General features: G+C 41.9%; 1 protein-coding gene across 2 annotated transcripts in view; it reads left to right on the top strand.

The window, feature by feature from the left end:
* LOC120991649 overlaps nt 1–18660 on the top strand; it is a 314874-nt gene extending 296214 nt beyond the window's left edge. For both annotated transcript variants that reach the window (XM_040420444.1, XM_040420445.1), the window contains 2 exons: nt 1775–1945; nt 18060–18660. In XM_040420444.1, coding sequence (XP_040276378.1) covers nt 1775–1945; nt 18060–18188 — 300 coding nt within the window. In that variant the 3' untranslated portion in view covers nt 18189–18660. The remainder of the gene's footprint in view (nt 1–1774; nt 1946–18059) is intronic.
* The last annotated feature ends 1089 nt before the right edge of the window (nt 18661–19749 follow it).

The raw sequence follows: 19749 nt of genomic DNA, 5'->3' as shown, positions 1-19749 counted from the left end.
AGGGGGAGATTTAGTTTTGATCTCCTGTGCCCTAATTTATTAAGAGACACATCTCTGGCCTTCCATGCACCAGAACTTAAATATATTCTATCTATTGGAGTAAACTTAAGCTATAATTTACGCCAGTTTCTGGTATACATTATAGTAAATCTGTGGCGTCTCCCCTACTACCAAGCCCCACTCTTTTATCTCCACAAGAAATCACAAAATAGGTGAAAATATTCAATAAATTGTGACTTTTTAGTGCCACTTATGTTCTAAATCTCTCCCAAATTGTCCTCCATCTGTGGGGAAAACCTGGTAGTAAGGGTCATTTTAATTGCTTCTAGCATGTGCCAATCAATGATGTAGAAAGTTGATTGTCCCTTGTCAAAAGGAGCTATTACACTGGCTAATTGTCAGGGGATTGTTCACAACTTTCTTTCATAACTTGCATTTCCATTCTTGTCAGCAGCACATCCCTTGTTTACAGGAGGAGATGTGTTGCTGACAAGCACTCATTTTTTCTGCCACATAAAAATTGTGATTAGCCGATCCTGCAAACATTTGTTTGGTCAATAATCAGCTGCTGTAATAGGTCCTCAAAAGGATTGTCCATTACACCATTACATGTCATATTCATTGTATAGCTCACAGAAAAAGATCCAGTAAGGCTCCATTCACACGTCCGTATGTGTTATGTGGATCTGCAAAACACGGACACCGGCAATGTGCGTTGCGCATTTTGAGGACCGCACATCGCCGACACTCTCATAGAAAATGTATTTTCTTGTCCGCAATTGCGGACAAGAATAGGCAAATACGGATGCGGACAGCACATTCCGGCCCATTTGAAAATGAATGGGTCCGCACCTGTTCCGCAAAATTGCGAAACGGATGCGGACCCATTTAGCGGACGTGTGAATGGACCCTAAAGGTATGAAATTTACTTACACAGTATGTGGTCACCTACAGCACAGTGCTTATATGACCCTAATGCTAGTGGACAGCAAGGTGTCAGCATAATGATTCACAGTTCAATAAAGAGCAGGTTATAGAAATAAAATAAGATTTTAAAAAGTTAATAGTTGCAAATTGTATGGAACAAAAAATCAGCACCCACCTCTTTATTCTCCAGTGATCTAACACATTACTGGCATCTCACTCAGTGATGCGTTTTGCTGTCAGTAGTATGGCACATGACCACTGTGGCGACAGACTGGCTGCAGCGGTCACATGCTAACTGCTTGTAAACAAACACTGGAAGGAGCACCCTGACTTCAGCGCTGGATCGCCAGGCGACAGAAGAGGTTAATGGCTGTTCTCTGATCTCCCACAGAAGTGAATGGAGCATGGTAGGAGTAGTAGTTCCACAACTGGAGTGCCATAGGTTGCTGACCACTGGCCTAAAGCATAAACAACACTACCGAACAACATAAAAGATGGTACGGGTGAAATCAAAGTGCTGACTGTAGTGTCTAGTGCTGCCCAAATGCATATTTGGCCATGGCTTTATGAGAAGATGTATAGGAGATAAGTTTAGTAAGTGTCTGTTTACTAGAATGTTACTACATATCACCTATTCTACTGGATAAGCACATTCAAGTTCAGATTTTCAGATTGTGCTGATGTTATGGGTCCAAAGTTTGATTGTTATGGTATGTAGAACACATGCAGTACATATGGCAGTGTATAGTATAATCATTGTGCAAAATATTAAACTAGTAGTAGTATAAAAAAAAAAACAGAAGCTAGCTATTATGTCATTCATCATCATCTTTATTTTTCTCCTCAGGTAAATATTGATTTGGAAGACAAGTGGAGAATACGCGATGACCAGCTTCAGCATGTGGCATCATTGATGGACAGAAAAAAAAGAGACTGGAGACTATTAGCAAACAATTTGGGATTCTTAGAAAAAGACTGCATCTTTTTTGAGCAGAATAATTCAATGAATAGAGACAAAGTAAGTCAAATTACAGGCACTATACATAAATGCTATAAAGAATGGATCTATTGAAATAAATTTACTATGCTGATTTACTATGCTAAATTTACTGTGCATTTACTATGCTGAAATCCGCCTAAATTAAGCATATTTCAGGCTCAGATAGCGGTGCAACGATTAGTTGCGCCGCTATCTGCGACTTCGCCCCACTCACTACAGGTCTAAAATTGTGGGTGTTGCGTGGGCGGGGAAGGGGACGGGCCAGTAGGCCATTCACCATTTTTTAAGCCTGTTTTTGGCATAGAAAAAGGTCTAAATGTTAGACAGCTAGGAAGGCAGGCGCCTCTTCATAAATTCAGCGGACACACCGCCAATTTAGGGCTTTATTAAGACCAGTGTCTAAAATGCCGGTCATAATAAATGTGCCCCAAACTGTCTTACCTCATTCCTCCAAAACATAGCATGTATCAAAGTTGTGAGTCAAATTTCATTTTATATACACGTGAAAAAATTGTTGGTACCCCTCTGTTAAATAAAAAAAGACCCACAATTGTCACTTAACTTAAAACTGACCAAAATAATAATAAATTCAAATATACAGAAATTCAGCTAATGAAAATCAGACATTGCTTTTAAATTGTGGTTCAATAGAATCATTTTGAAAAAACAAACTAATGAAACTGGCCTGGACAAAAATGATGGTACCCCTAGAAAAGATTGACAATAATTTGACCATAAGGACATGTTAAAGGGTTTCTGTCACCCCACAAAACTCATTTTTTTTTTTTTTGGATAGTTAGATTCCTTATAGGGCGATATAGGAGAATATAATAGTCTTACTTACTTTCATGCGGCCGATTCTTTATAAAACGAAGTTTTATAATATGTAAATGAGGGCTCTACCAGCAAGTAGGGCGTCTACTTGCTGGTAGCCGCAGCAGCAATCCGCCCCCTCGCCGTGTTGATTGACAGGGCCAGCCGTGATCTCCTCCTCCGGCCGGCCCTGTCAGTATTTCAAAAATCGCGCGCCTCTGGTCATTCGGCGCAGGCGCTCTGAGATGAGGAGGCTCGTCTCCTCAGCACTCCCTCAGTGCGCCTGCGCCGATGACGTCTTCTCTTTCGGTGATGTCATCGGCGCAGGCGCACTGAGGAGACGAGCCTCCTCATCTCAGAGCGCCTGCGCCGAATGACCAGAGGCGCGCGATTTTTGAATTACTGACAGGGCCGGCCGGAGGAGGAGATCCCGGCTGGCCCTGTCAATCAACACGGCGAGGGGGCGGATCGCTGCTGCGGCTACCAGCAAGTAGACGCCCTACTTGCTGGTAGAGCCCTCATTTACATATTATAAAACTTCGTTTTATAAAGAATCGGCCGCATGAAAGTAAGTAAGACTATTATATTCTCCTATATCGCCCTATAAGGAATCTAACTATCCAAAAAAGAAAATAATGAGTTTTGTGGGGTGACAGAAACCCTTTAAACAAATCACAGAAAAAATTTATAGAACATCCTGCACGATATGATACCAAGCGACAAGGTGGTCTCAGTTCAGGTGGGTCATACGCTAAACCTGCCTATGCCGTTATGCATTTATGTTCAGGAGCGCAGACCCCGCACATATAGTGTGTTGCTCCTAGTAACCTCCATGTGCAACATCAATCGGTGGGAGGAGGAGCACACACACCTGTATGTACCACCATAGGTCGCCTATTAGGTAGGTGGGCTTAGATGTGTTTTGATCAAAACGTATTGACCAAGTGTCTCAGATTTTATCAAGAGAGTGAGGGCTTGGTCCATATGTTATGCTTGCATCTATTATTATAGTGCATTATTTTCTGTGTTTATATATATATGTAGCCATGTACACCTGCGGCATTCATTATCATATCGTGCAGGATGTTCTATACATTTTTTCTGTGATTTGTTTAACTTGTCTTGAAGGAGTGGCACTTTCATTTGAGAATATGCTCCTATTTTGGGAGTAGTATTCATGTGCACTTATCTAATAGGCGACCTTGATTATGGTGGTACATATAGGTGTGTGTGCTCCTCCTCCCACCGGTTGCTGATGCACATGGAGGTTTCTAGGAGCAACACACTATATGTGCGGGGTCTGCGCTCCTGAACATAAATGCATAACGGCATAGGCAGGTTTAGCGTAGGACCCGTCTGAACTGAGACCACCTTGTCGCTTGGTAGGCGGGCTTAGATGTGTTTTGATTAAAACATATTGACCAAGTGTCTCAGATTTTATCAAGAGAGCGAGGGCTTGGTCCATATGTTATGCTTGCATCTATTATTATAGTGCATTATTTTCTGTGTTTACATAAGGACATGTTACACTGAGGTGTGTCCTATAATTAGCATTGTGTCTTTAAACTTGTAATCAGTCAGTCTGCCTATTTAGAGGGTGAAAAGTAGTCACTGTGTTGTTTGGTATGGTGGGTACCACACTGAACGTGGACCAAAGAAACACTTGTCTCAGGAGATTAAAAGGAAAATAGACAAACATGTTAAAAGTAAAGGCTATAAGATCATCTCCAAATAGCTTTTTGTTCCTGTTACTACAGTTGCACATATTATTCAGAAGTTTAAATCATAAAAAAGTGAGACTGGAAATTGTAAAAATGCATATTGACGAGCCACAAAGTTTCTGGGATAATGTGTCTTGGACATATGAGACAAAAGTCACATCAGCTCTATGTTCACAGACACAAAAATGAAGCCTACAAAGAAAAGAACATTGTACCTACTGTGAAACATGGAGGAGGCTTGATTATGTTTTGGGGCTGCATCAGGCACAATGTGTCTTGAATCTGTGCATGGTACTGTGAAATCTCAAGACTATCAAGGCATCCTAGAGCGAAATGTGCTGCCCTCTGTCAGAAAACTTAGTTTCAGTCACAGGTCATGGATCCTCCAACAGGATAATGACCCAAAACACACAGCTAAAAACATCCAAGGATAGTAAAGAACAAAGCACTGGACTATTCTGAAGTGGCCTTCTGATCTAAATCCTGCGGAAGGAGCTGGAACATACAGTATGGAGAAAGCACCCTTTAAACCATAAACAGCTGGAGCAGTTTACTCACGAGGAGAGGGCCAAAATACCTGTGGATAGGAGCAGAAGTCTCATTAAGAGTTACAGAAATTGCTTGATTGCAGTGATTGCCTCAAAAGGTTGTGCAACATAATATTAAGTTAAGGATACCATCATTTTTGTCCAGGCCAATTTCATTCGTTTGTTTTATAAGTAATTCTGTTGAACCAAAATTCTAACTCAACAATAAAATAAGGTAATGCATATCCACAGGGCCGCTGATAGAAATCATGGGGCCCCGTACAGCATACATGACGGGGCCCCCTTCAGCTCCACCCCCTGATCCCTCCTTCAGCCACACCCCTGGCCCCGCCCTTGGCCCCTCCCCAGACGCCGCCTTGAAACAACATGCAGATTTGTCTACAAGTGATATTTATGGCGCTGGGGGGTCGTCTGTGAATGGCGCTGTTATGGAGGGGATCTGTGAATGGCACTGTTATGGAGGGGATCTGTGAATGGCACTTTTATGGAGGGGATCTGTGGATGGCACTGTTATGGAGGGGATCTGTGGATGGCACTGTTATGGAGGGGATCTGTGGATGGCACTGTTATGGAGGGGATCTGTGGATGGCACTGTTATGGAGGGGATCTGTGGATGGCACTGTTATGGAGGGGATCTGTGGATGGCACTGTTATGGAGGGGATCTGTGGATGGCACTGTTATGGAGGGGATCTGTGGATGGCACTGTTATGGAGAGGATCTGTGGATCTGGCACTGTTATGGAGGGGATCTGTGGATGGCACTGTTATGGGGGGATCTGTGGATGGCACTGTTATAGAGGGGGATCTGTGGATGACACATACCGACCTTACATTCAGCTCCTGCCTCCTCCCTCCACCCTCCAGTAACAAGTGCGGGCGGCAGCGCTCACTCACTGACGTCACGCGCCTGCGCCGCCTAGTGGGAGGAGAAGCGTGTGACGTCAGTGAGTGAGCGCCGCCCCCACACTGCCTGCTGTTACTGGAGATCGCCACTACGATATCAGCACATCAGCCTGATGATCCACCCCCTTTGATCTGCCGTTTCCAACTTGCGCTACCCCCGGAGCACCAGCCTGAGCGCTCGTTCGGCACAACAACACTGCAGCAGGAGGATCTCCCCGGCCTCCAGCGCACCAGCCGATTACAGCGCCGCCCAGAGAGGCTTCCCCCGTGACGTCACTGACTCAGTCCCCGCCCCTTTAACCTTTAGAAGCGCGCAGCAAAAAAATTAAAATGGCTCGGGAGTCGGCAGCCCGGGCCCCCCTGCCAGCCGGGCCCGGTACAACTGGGCCAGCTGTACTGGCCTATCAGCGGCCCTGCATATCCAAGCAAAAAACAGGGCATGATGAGGAACAAAATGCTTGTAACACCCAGGGACATGATTGTGTGCAAGCACAGATCTTCCTAGAGCTGTCTGCCCCACCAAACTAAGTAATCGGGGAAAAGGGCCTTGGTAAGAGAGGTGACCAATAACCCTCTGGCTGAGCTCCAAAGATCTTGTGTGAAGATAGGAGAAACTTTCAGAAGGTCAACAATCACTGTAGCATTTTTTCATTCTGGGCTTCATGGCATAGTGGCCTGAAAGAAGCCTCTCCTCAGTAAGAGACACATGCAAAAAAAAAGCTATAGTCTGATGAAACAAAGATTGAAATTTTTGGCCTCAATTCTAAGTGTCATGTTTGGAGGAAACCAGGCACTGCCCAGTACCATCCATACAGTGAACCATGATGGTGGAAGCATCATGCTGTGGGGGGGGGGGGGACAGGAGACAGATCAGAGTTGAAGGAAAGCTGAATGGAGCAAAGTACATAGATATTTTTAATGATAACCTAATCCGCAGTGGTCTGGATCTCACACTGGGCTGAAGTTTTACCTTCCAACAAGACAATAACCCTAGGCACACAACCAAGACAATATGGTAGTGGCTTAGGGGCAACTCTATGATTGTCCATGAGTGGCCCAGCCAGAGCACTGGCTTGAATCCAACTGAACATCTCTGGAGAGACCAGAAAATGGCTGTCCACTGACAGTCCGCAACCTGACTGAGCTTGAAGGGATCTGCAGAGACAAATGGCAAAAAAATCACCAAATCAAGGTGTGTAAACCTTGTGGCATCATAACGAAGAAGAATGGATTCTGTAATCGCTGTCAGAGATGCTTCAATTAAAGGGCTTCTGTCACCCCACTAAACAGTTTTTTTTTTTTTGGTTACTTATAATGTCTATAATGCGATTTATGCATACATACTGTAATTAATCATTTTCGTATCAGCAGATTCTGTTAAAAACGTACTTTTAAAATATGCAAATTACCTTGCTACCAGCAAGTAGGGCGGCTATTTGCTGGTAGCAGCCGCATCCTCCTATCCTAAAGACGCCCCCTCCGCATGCTGATTTACAGGGCCAGCGGACGGGATCTTTCTCTGCTGGCCCTGTTTGCATTCAAAATCTGGCGCCTGCGACGTACCTGTCTTCAGTCGGCGCAGGCGCACTGAGAGGAGGACGCTCGCTCGGTCGCTCCTTCCTCAATGCGCCTGCGCCGGGTGTAGATGTGACCTCATCGGCGCAGGCGCATTGAGGATGGAGCGGCCGAGCGAGCATCCGCCTCTCAGTGCGCCTGCGCCGACTGAATACCGTTACGGCGCAGGCGCGAGATTTTGAATGCAAACAGGGCCAGCAGAGAAAGATCCCGTCCGCTGACCCTGTCAATCAACATGCAGAGGGGGCGTCTTTAGGGTAGGAGGATGCGGCTGCTACCAGCAAGTAGCAGCCCTACTTGCTGGTAGCAAGGTAATTTGCATATTTTAAAAGTACGTTTTTAACAGAATCTGCTGAACGAAAATGATTAATTACTGTATGTATGCATAAATCGCATTATACAGTTGTGGCCAAAAGTTTTGAGAATTACATAAATATTGGAAATTGGAAAAGTTGCTGCTTAAGTTTTTATAATAGCAATTTGCATATACTCCAGAATGTTATGAAGAGTGATCAGATGAATTGCATAGTCCTTCTTTGCCATCAAAATTTACTTAATCCCCCAAAAAACTTTCCACTGCATTTCATTGCTGTCATTAAAGGACCTGCTGAGATCATTTCAGTAATCGTCTTGGTAACTCAGGTGAGAATGTTGACGAGCACAAGGCTGGAGATCATTATGTCAGACTGATTGGGTTAAAATGGCAGACTTGACATGTTAAAATGAGGGTGATGCTTGAAATCATTGTTCTTCCATTGTTAACCATGGTGACCTGCAAAGAAACACGTGCAGCCATCATTGCGTTGCATAAAAATGGCAAGGATATTGTGGCTACTAAGATTGCACCTCAATCAACAATTTATAGGATCATCAAGAACTTCAAGGAAAGAGGTTAAATTCTTGTTAAGAAGGCTTCAGGGCGTCCAAGAAAGTCCAGCAAGTGCCAGGATCGTCTCCTAAAGAGGATTCAGCTGCGGGATCGGAGTGCCACCAGTGCAGAGCTTGCTCAGGAATGGCAGCAGGCATGTGTGAGCGCATCTGCACACACAGTGAGGCGAAGACTTTTGGAAGATGGCCTGGTGTCAAGAAGGGCAGCAAAGAAGCCACTTCTCTCCTAAAAAAACATCAGGGACAGATTGATCTTCTGCAGAAAGTATGGTGAATGGACTGCTGAGGACTGGGGCAAAGTCATATTCTCCGATGAAGCCTCTTTCCGATTGTTTGGGGCATCTGGAAAAAGGCTTGTCCGGAGAAGAAAAGGTGAGCGCTACCATCAGTCCTGTGTCATGCCAACAGTAAAGCATCCTGAGACCATTCATGTGTGGGGTTGCTTCTCATCCAAGGGAGTGGGCTTACTCACAATTATGCCCAAAAACACAGCCATGAATAAAGAATGGTACCAAAACACCCTCCAACAGCAACTTCTTCCAACAATCCAACAACAGCTTGGTGAAGAACAATGCATTTTCCGGCACGATGGAGCACCGTGCCATAAGGCAAAAGTGATAACTAAGTGGCTCGGGGACCAAAACGTTGACATTTTGGGTCCATGGCCTGGAAACTCCCCAGATCTTAATCCCATTGAGAACTTGTGGTCAATCCTCAAGAGGCGGGTGGACGAACAAAAACCCACTAATTCTGACAAACTCCATGAAGTGATTATGAAAGAATGGGTTGCTATCAGTCAGGAATTGTCCCAGAAGCTGATTGAGAGCATGCCCAGTCGAATTGCAGAGGTCCTGAAAAAGAAGGGCCAACACTACAAATACTGACTCTTTGCATAAATGTCATGTAATTGTCGATAAAAGCCTTTGAAAGTATGAAGTGCGTGTAATTATATTTCACTACATCACAGAAACAACTGAAACAAAGATCTAAAAGCAGTTTAGCAGCAAACTTTGTGAAAACTAATATTTTTGACATTCTCAAAACTTTTGGCCACGACTGTAGGCATTATAAGTAACCAAAAAAAAAAAAATGTTTAGTGGGGTGACAGAAGCCCTTTAAGGCCTCTTTCACACTTGCGTTGTTGGGATCCGGCATGCACTTCCGTTGCCGGAGGTGCCTGCCGGATCCGTAACAACGCAAGTGTACTGAAAGCATTTGAAGACGGAACCGTCTTCCAAATGCTTTCAGTGTTACTATGGCACCCAGGACGCTATTAAAGTCCTGGTTGCCATAGTAGGAGCGGGGAGCGGGGGAGCGGTATACTTACAGTCCGTGCGGCTCCCCGGGCGCTCCAGAATGACGTCAGAGCGCCCCATGCGCATGGATGACGTGATCCATGTGATCACGTGATCCATGCGCTTGGGGCGCCCTGACGTCACTCTGGAGCGCCCGGGGAGCCGCACGGACGGTAAGTATGCTGCTCCCCCGCTCCCCGCTACACTTACCATGGCTGTCAGGACTTTAGCGTCCCGGTAGCCATGGTAACTATTCAGAAAAAGCTAAACGTCGGGTCCGGCAATGCGCCGAAACGACGTTTAGCTTAAGGCCGGATCCGGATCAATGCCTTTCAATGGGCATTGATCCCGGATCCGGCGTTGCGGCAAGTCTTCAGGATTTTTGGCCGGAGCAAAAAGCGCAGCATGCTGCGGTATTTTCTCCGGCCAAAAAACGTTCCGTACCGGAACTGAAGACATCCTGATGCATCCTGAACGGATTACTCTCCATTCAGAATGCATTAGGATAATCCTGATCAGTATTCTTCCGGCATAGAGTCCCGACGACGGAACTCTATGCCGGAAGACAATAACGCAAGTGTGAAAGAGCCCTAAGTACTGAGTCCTGAAAAGTGTGCCTAACATTTGCCTAAACTTTGCATTAATAAATAGTACAGTTTGTACAGCTGAATTTTAACAGAAAAGTATTTTATGATGCAAATGTAGTAAAACATGAAAAAAAACTCACTTCACCTCCCAAAAAATTAGATAAAAAGTGATCAGTCATATGTAACCCAAAATGGTACCAATAAAAACTACAGATTTATCCGCTGACACAGCTCAGTCAAAAAAAAAAGGTTATGGCTCTTAAAAACCATTTCAGCAAATTCTGCGCTAGTAAATCCAAATGTCGCTCTTTCCATTCTGAGCGCTGCCATGTCCCCAAACAGCAGTTTACGATCACATTTGGGATATTTCCATAATCAGCAGAAATTGCGTAATAGATTATTTGTGCTTTTTTCTGATTTTCCTTTTTTGCTTTTTCGTTTTTCACTCCCCGCCTTCCCATAGTCCTAACTTTTTTATTTTTCCACTCACATAGCCTTATAAGGGCTTATTTTTTGCGGGACAAGTTGTACTTTCAAATGACACTATTTACGGTTGCATATCATGTAGTAGGAAGCAGAATTTTTTTTTCCAAATGGTGTAGAATTGGGAAAAAATGCTATTCTGAAAAAGGCTTTTATTTTTATTTTTTTCACTGTACACTATGCGGTAAAATTGACCTGTTATCTTCATTCTCCAGGTCAGTACGGTTACAACGATACCACACTTGTATAATTTTTCTTTTTAATACTGAAAAAACAATTAAAACCTTTAAGGAAAAAAAAAAAATAATTATAACCATATTCTGACCCCTAACTTTTTTGTAGTTATGTTTACGGGGATGTGTGAAGGCTCATTTTTTGCAGGACGATATGTTTTCAGTGATAACAATTTGAAGTGTGTGCCACTTTTTGATCACTTTTTATAAAAAAAATTATTGGGTAGTTTAAGTGACAAAAAATAGCAAATTGGCTGTTTTTATTTTTTTCCTGTTATGCCATATTCCATTAATATTGTTATATTTTAATTGTATGGGCATTTTTGCACAAGGCGATGCCCATGATGTTTATTTTTTTAATTGGTTAAGTATTTTTATTTTAAGGAAAGGGGGGTGATTTGAACTTTTTTTTTTTAGATATATATTTATACAGGGAGTGCAGAATTATTAGGCAAGTTGTATTTTTGAGGATTAATTTTATTATTGAACAACAACCATGTTCTCAATGAACCCAAAAAACTCATTAATATCAAAGCTGAATATTTTTGGAAGTAGTTTTTAGTTTGTTTTTAGTTTTAGCTATTTTAGGGGAATATCTGTGTGTGCAGGTGACTATTACTGTGCATAATTATTAGGCAACTTAACAAAAAACAAATATATACCCATTTCAATTATTTATTTTTACCAGTGAAACCAATATAACATCTCAACATTCACAAATATACATTTCTGACATTCAAAAACAAAACAAAAACAAATCAGTGACCAATATAGCCACCTTTCTTTGCAAGGACACTCGAAAGCCTGCCATCCATGGATTCTGTCAGTGTTTTGATCTGTTCACCATCAACATTGCGTGCAGCAGCAACCACAGCCTCCCAGACACTGTTCAGAGAGGTGTACTGTTTTCCCTCCTTGTAAATCTCACATTTGATGATGGACCACAGGTTCTCAATGGGGTTCAGATCAGGTGAACAAGGAGGCCATGTCATTAGATTTTCTTCTTTTATACCCTTTCTTGCCAGCCACGCTGTGGAGTACTTGGACGCGTGTGATGGAGCATTGTCCTGCATGAAAATCATGTTTTTCTTGAAGGATGCAGACTTCTTCCTGTACAACTGCTTGAAGAAGGTGTCTTCCAGAAACTGGCAGTAGGACTGGGAGTTGAGCTTGACTCCATCCTCAACCCGAAAAGGCCCCACAAGCTCATCTTTGATGATACCAGCCCAAACCAGTACTCCACCTCCACCTTGCTGGCGTCTGAGTCGGACTGGAGCTCTCTGCCCTTTACCAATCCAGCCACGGGCCCATCCATCTGGCCCATCAAGACTCACTCTCATTTCATCAGTCCATAAAACCTTAGAAAAATCAGTCTTGAGATATTTCTTGGCCCAGTCTTGACGTTTCAGCTTGTGTGTCTTGTTCAGTGGTGGTCGTCTTTCAGCCTTTCTTACCTTGGCCATGTCTCTGAGTATTGCACACCTTGTGCTTTTGGGCACTCCAGTGATGTTGCAGCTCTGAAATATGGCCAAACTGGTGGCAAGTGGCATCTTGGCAGCTGCACGCTTGACTTTTCTCAGTTCATGGGCAGTTATTTTGCGCCTTGGTTTTTCCCCACGCTTCTTGCGACCCTGTTGACTATTTTGAATGAAACGCTTGATTGTTCGATGATCACGCTTCAGAAGCTTTGCAATTTTAAGAGTGCTGCATCTCTCTGCAAGATATCTCACTATTTTTGACTTTTCTGAGCCTGTCAAGTCCTTCTTTTGACCCATTTTGCCAAAGGAAAGGAAGTTGCCTAAAAATTATGCACACCTAATATAGGGTGTTGATGTCATTAGACCACACCCCTTCTCATTACAGAGATGCACATCACCTAATATGCTTAATTGGTAGTAGGCTTTCGAGCCTATACAGCTTGGAGTAAGACAACATGCATAAAGAGGATGATGTGGTCAAAATACTCATTTGCCTAATAATTCTTCACTCCCTGTATATTTGTAATCTTTTTTATTTTTTTTACTTTTTTTTAAACTTTTTTTTAAGTCACCTTGGGTGACAATAACTGGCAATCATTCGATTGCCATAGTGTTCATTGATGGCTAAATAGCCATCATTGAACACTTCATTTGCACTATACCAATACAAGGCTGTCACCTAGTGGACTGTATTGGTATATTCATCTAATTGACTCTGAAGCCTGCTTGAGGCTTTGATCAATTAGCGCAATGTAACAGGTTCCCGATCTCAGTCGGGGAACACTGTTACCGGACCCGAAGCGCGCGACTTCCGTTTCCGGGCTGATCAGACGCAGTGGTCACATTTGATCACGGCATCTGAAGCGTAAGATGTATGCAATCAGCCTTATGGCTGATCGCATACATGTGCCGCAGGTCTCTGCTATTTAAAATAGCAGAAACCCCGTGGCTAAGGCGCCTTCTGCATGTGTGAGCGGGTGCCATGTTTGGGGACCGGACCTCCGCCATACATGTACGGCGGAGGTCTTTAAGGGGTTAACCATTGCAAAAATTGAAAAAATTTAGGCTAAAGCAACATAGTATTGAAGAAAGTTTTTTTCATTCTCACAGTTCAATGTTAATAAATTCTATGAAACATCTGTGTAGTCAAAACCATCACCATCATCTGTGTAGTCAAAACCATGCAAGTTTGCCATAGCGTCCAAATGAATTCCAGTAAAATCCAGGATAAACGATAATCACAGAAAAGAGATTAAAAAAAAAGATAAAAACATTCTGCATGATATGAGAAATAAATATGTGGATGTCTCTGGCTACATTTATGAAAAATATCACGGAAAAAAAAGATGATAATGCACAAAATAGATGCAAATATTATATATGGACTAAGCCCTCATTCTGATGTAATAAAATCTGAGACTCTTAGCAAATATATTTTGATCAAAACACATCTGTGCCCACCTACCTCTGCCAAGGTGGTCTCAGGTTAGGCAGGTCCTATGCTAAACCTACCCAAGCCATTGGGCATCTATGTTCAGGAACGCAGACTCTGCAGATATAGTGTACTGCTCCCAGTCACCTCTACAGTATGTGCATCCAGCAGCCAATGAGAGGAGGAGCAAGCACACCTATATGTACCACCTAATCAAGGCAGCCTGTTTGATTGGAAGGGCAAAAGTGCAGAGGAATGCTACTCCCAAGATAAAGTAGGAGCGCATTCACACTTGAAGGTGTCACTCCCTCAAGCAAATACTACAAGATAAACAAAAATCACAGAAAACAGATAAAAAAACTAAGATAAAAACATCCTGCATGATATGATAAATAAATATGTGGATGTCCCTGTCTACATTTATGAAAAAATGTGTTTTGATCAAAATATATTTGCTAAGAATCTCAGATTTTATTACATCAGAGTGAGGGCTTAGTCCATATATAATGCTTGCATCTATTTTGTTTGTGCACTATTATCTTTTTTTCTGTGACTTTTTTTCTTAATGTAGCCATGGACATCTGCATATTTATTTATCATATCGTGCAGGATGTTTTTATCTTTGTTTTTTATCTCCTGATTTTTGTTTATCTTGTAGTATATGCTTGAGGGAGTGACACCTTCAAGTGTGAATGCGCTCTTATTTTATCTTGGGAGTAGCATTCCTGTGCACTTTTGCCCTTCCTATCAAACGGGCTGCCTTGATTAGGTGGTACATATAGGTGTGCTTGCTCCTCCCATTGGTTGCTTGATGCATATAGAGGTGACTAGGAGCAGCACACCATATGTGCAGAGTCTGCACTCCTGAAAATAGATGCCCAATGGCATAGGTAGGTTTAGAGTAGGACCTGCCTGACCTGAGACCACCATGACGGGTGTTTTGATCAAAATATGCTATTTGCTAGGAGTCTCAGATTTTATTACATCAAAATGAGGGCTTAGGCCATATATAATGCTTGCATTATTATCTTTTTTTCTGTGACTTTTTTCCAGTAAAATCCGGGTTTCAAATGCCAAATTGTGTATAACAAACTTCCTAAAAAAATAGAAGCTTCAAAATCCACAAGTTTCTCCTTCATTCTGAGGCTGATATTTTAGTCAAGTAGCAATCTAGGGCCAATTGTGGGATATTTTTAAAAACTGAATCAGAGTAACATTCACACGTCCGTTGTTTCTTTCCTGATCTGTTCCGCTTTTTGCGGAACAGATCTGGACCAGATCTGGACCCATTCATTTTCAATGGGTCCTGAAAAAAAATCAGACATTGAGCTGTCCGATTTTTTTCAGGACCCATTGAAAATGTATGGGTCCAGATCTGGTCCAGATCTTTTCCGCAAAAAAAGGAACAGATCAGGAAAGAAACAACGGACGTGTGAATGGACCCTAATTAATTTGGAGTATTCCTTCCATTTCAGCACCTGCCGTGTTCAAAAAAATGGATTAAAATTTAAAATCTAGAAAAAAAGAAAATTTTATATTTCACCTCCATTTTACATTAATTCCCGTGAAACACCTAAAGGATTAACAAACTTCCTAAATGTTATTTTGATTATTTAGAGGGGTACAGTTTTTTTTTAAATGGGGTGATTGTTGGGGGTTTCTAATATATCTAGGCCTCGCAAGGCCACTTCAGAGCTAAACTGGCCCTAAAAATAGGATTTGGTAATTTTCATCAAAATTATTAAAATTGCTGCTAAACTTCTAAGCCTTTTAACATAAAAAAATAAAAGTATGACTGAACAATGATAACAACATAAAGTGGACATATGATAAATATTAATTATTAAATATTTTCTGAGTGTCTTACAAGCAGAGAAATTCAAATTTTGAAAATTGTTGGGATTTTTTTGTAATAAATAAACACAAAATATAAAGACCGAAATTTATCACTATCATAATGTACACTGTGTCATGAGAAAACAGTCTCAGAATTGCTTGGATATGTAAAAATATTCCAGTGTTGGTCACTTTCTAGTTATTGTTTACCAATGTATTTGTGAGATGATAACATGGCATTTACTAATAAAGCCTTTGTTGAAATTTGTGATTCCCATACTGTACATAAAATGACCGCTGATGGAGGGTCAAATAGCCCTTGTCCTTAAGGGGTTAATCATTGACTATTGACTGTTTCATTCAGGCCCAATGTCACAGGTGTATAAAATCAAACACATAGCCAAGTCTGCCTTTACAAATATTTGTGAAAGAATGGGTCAACCTAAAGAGTTTACATAATTTGAGTGTAGAACTGTAATAAGCTGCCACCATTGCAACAAGTCACTTGAAGAAATGTCTTCCCTTCTAGATATTCAACAATCAACTGTGAGTGGTATTATTGCAAAGGGGAAGCATTTAGGAAGCACAGCAACTCAGCCACAAAGTGACAGACCACATAAAGGTTACTGTAACAACAGTCCTAAGACAAAAATCCAACCCGCTTTTCCTACCTACTTGCATTACAAGACCTAGATAGCTAGACTGGTCGACGATCCCTATGCTAAATACGTGCAGAGATGGATAAAGACAGACAAACACAATACCGGAGTCATACTCAAAAGGGTCAGAACTAGATGGGCTACGCAGTACCAAATGAGAGAGAGCGAGAGAGGGGTCAGAAGACAAGCCGAGATCAGAACCAGACTGACTACGCAGTACCAAACAAGAGACATAGAGTGGTCAGAGGACAAGCTGGGCACAGTAGCACGAGCAATCCAATAAAGCACAGGAACCAGAATCAGGAACACAGCACCAAACACCTTTTGGGATGAACTCAGTGTCTAACCACACATATGCTCTTCTCGATGAATGGGCAGAAATTCCCACAGACACGCTCCAAAAAAAACTTATTTATGCCTATGGATTTAGAACGGGATATCATAAAAGTTCATGCATGTCTATTGTGTAGGTGTCCCCAATACTTTTGTCCTTATAGTGTACATACTAGTTTGAGAGACACAGTCTCAAAGTGGAGAAGATCAGTCTTGTATAGAATACTGTAAAGATCCTTTTGCATGGACCATTGTGTAAAGCAATTATCAGGAACAAACCCAACCTTCTTGATAACTGCCTGATCGGCAGTGGAGATGAGGGCTGTATTCACAGGCAGCAATCACCTCCGCTGCTAGGGATCAAGAAATCTATACAGTGATTGTTTGTGCCCATAAAAATTGTTTCGACAGCATGATCTGCTGCACAGAAGCAATGATTATTTTTTTGTGCCGGCCGAAATACAAGATCACCCGATGAATGAACGTTGGTGATCACCGGAATCTTTTACATAGGCCAGTTATCAGAAACTAGAAAAACAAACTCATCCCTGATAATCAGCCTGATTATCGGTCTGTGTAAAAAAGCTTTTAGGGTCCATTCACACATCCGTGTGTGTTTTGCGGATCCGCAAATCACGAACACCGGCAATGTGCGTTCCGCATTTTGCAGACCGCATATCGCCGGCACTAATAGAATATGCCTATTCTTGTCCACAATTGTGGACAAGAATAGAGCATGTTCTATTTTTTTCAGGAACGGCAATGCGGACCTGGAAGTGCGGGTGCGGCCCCATAGAAATGAATGAGTCTGCAATTCCGTTCCGATTGCGGATGTGTGAATGGAGCCAGTTTCTAATTAAGGAATATTAGGTAAGTTACAAAAAGTTGGGGGCAAATATAATAGATTATTACATGACTGCTATATCAGACTCACAGGGTTTGTTAATAATCATGAAGACACATGAGTCTGCATAGGGACTGTAGACAAAAAGAGGCATTCTATTTAAAATTAAGATATTTTGCAAAGTTGCTTTGTTATTTTAGATGCATTTTTTTTACCCTTAAAACACCCCTCCAAGCATCGTACATCTTAGCACAAGCTTTTAACAGTAGTATTCCAATTCCTCAAATGTATTACCTCCAGTCTTCAACCAGTTAGGTCCACTGTTTCAAATAAGTTGGACAGCACAGGTAAGGAAGATGTTGTAATGATCAAACTGCTGTTTATTTGCAGTAGATCAAACTTATTTGCAACTTTTAACTAAGTTTTTCTCTCAGTGAAGAGAGAGATTATTTTTGCACATACACACTAATCATATCACTTAAAATATCTTGTTCTTGCTTATAGATCCTAGACATGCTGCAGGCGTGGAGAAATTCCCTTGGCAAGCAGGCACAGGCACAAAGTCTACAGAAAGCGCTGAAACATACTGGCAACGCTGACATTGCCAATGAGATTTTCAATCTTAATTTTTAAACCATCTATCCTAATTAAATGTAATGGTTGGACTGTCACTCTTCATAATAGCAATAAATCTAAATGTAGTGCAAAACATGCAGTAACATTATTAAAGGGTCTGTGCAATTTCTTAAAAGGGATGCCCAAGGATAAGCTGATCACAATGTATCCCACTACTGGAACCCCTAATATGCAACTTAACCAGGAACCTAGTAGCATATGGTTAATTTGCAGTGGTTTTTCAGGAGTTCAATATTGATGATCTATCCTCAGGACAGGTCATCAATATCTGATTGGTGGGGGTCCAACATCTGGCTGTTTGAAAAGGCCTCAGCACTCCAGTCTCCCAGCTTACCAAGCACAGCTCCATACATTTTATAGCAGCTGTGCTTGGTATTGCACCCCAGGCCCATTCACTTGAACATGACTAAGCTGCAAACAACTCAACTGATCGATGAACGTGACGTCATTGGCCTAGGAAAAGGCTGTGACACTCGCCAGAATGCCACCGCCTCTTCAAACATCTGATCAGTGGGAATGCTGCGTGTTGGACCCCAACCTATCAGATATTGATGACTTTTCCTGAGGATAGGCTATGACTATCAAACTCCCGGAAAAGATATTTAAGCATTACACAGTTACTATTTAATCCAATGGGCTGACTATGTAATGCACGCATGTGGTAGTATAATCTGTTTGTAGCTGATTTCTGTGGATGAAGATCCTGAAGAGGAGACTGTCTTAAGGCATTTAAAATGTTTAACTTATCCAGGATATCCAAGAGAACGTATCCCAATTACCTTTATGCTATAGCTTTTATGATAAATATAGTTGAAATACAGTGAAATCCAACATTACTGGGATCAAATATTCTAGATTATTACAAAAATTATATAAAAGAGGTAGAGAGCGTAAAAAAAGACACTGGGGCCAATATACAATATATGAATGTGAAATTATTTTCCTGTTTTATTCCCACAGTAAGGGGATATTCAGACAAGGCAGAATTGTTGTAAATATGTATATGATTATTCATGTGAATGGGTTTGGTTTGGTGGCAAGCACTTGAATTTCTGCAACCCCATTCAAATGAGTAGAACAGTTGCAGAAGTTTCTGCGACAAAGCTACAGCATGTGGATTCCCCCTAAATTCTGTATATGACATGTCACTTCTTGATGCAGATTTCAAATCTGTGTTGCTAGAATCATCAGCTGTATGAACGTCAACTGCAGTACCCCAGAGCAGAGGGTACTGTATCTGCAAATGGTTTGTTGTTTAATGTTATGCTATACATTGTCATGTATTATGCCCAGTATAGCTGTGTATGGATGGCACAGCCATGGTTAATATTTTGTTCAACATTTTGTGACATGTTAAAGTCCTCTAAGGGGGGATTAAAATGTGGAAAAATAAATAAAAATGTTTTTAAAAATCTAAACCCACTGAGCCATGTGTCCTACCTCCTCTAAGGGCGCTGTCTAAGTGAACTGCTCGTTCTTTGCAGTACCCCTAATGCTGAGGGGTACCCCTGATGGTAGCGCAGTTACCCCTGATAGTAGCAACCTGATGTTCCCAAGG

This window comes from Bufo bufo, chromosome 2 (assembly GCF_905171765.1).
Source record: "Bufo bufo chromosome 2, aBufBuf1.1, whole genome shotgun sequence".
In the NCBI taxonomy this organism is placed as follows: Eukaryota; Metazoa; Chordata; class Amphibia; order Anura; family Bufonidae; genus Bufo; species Bufo bufo.
This window is presented reverse-complemented; position numbering and strand designations above follow the sequence as displayed.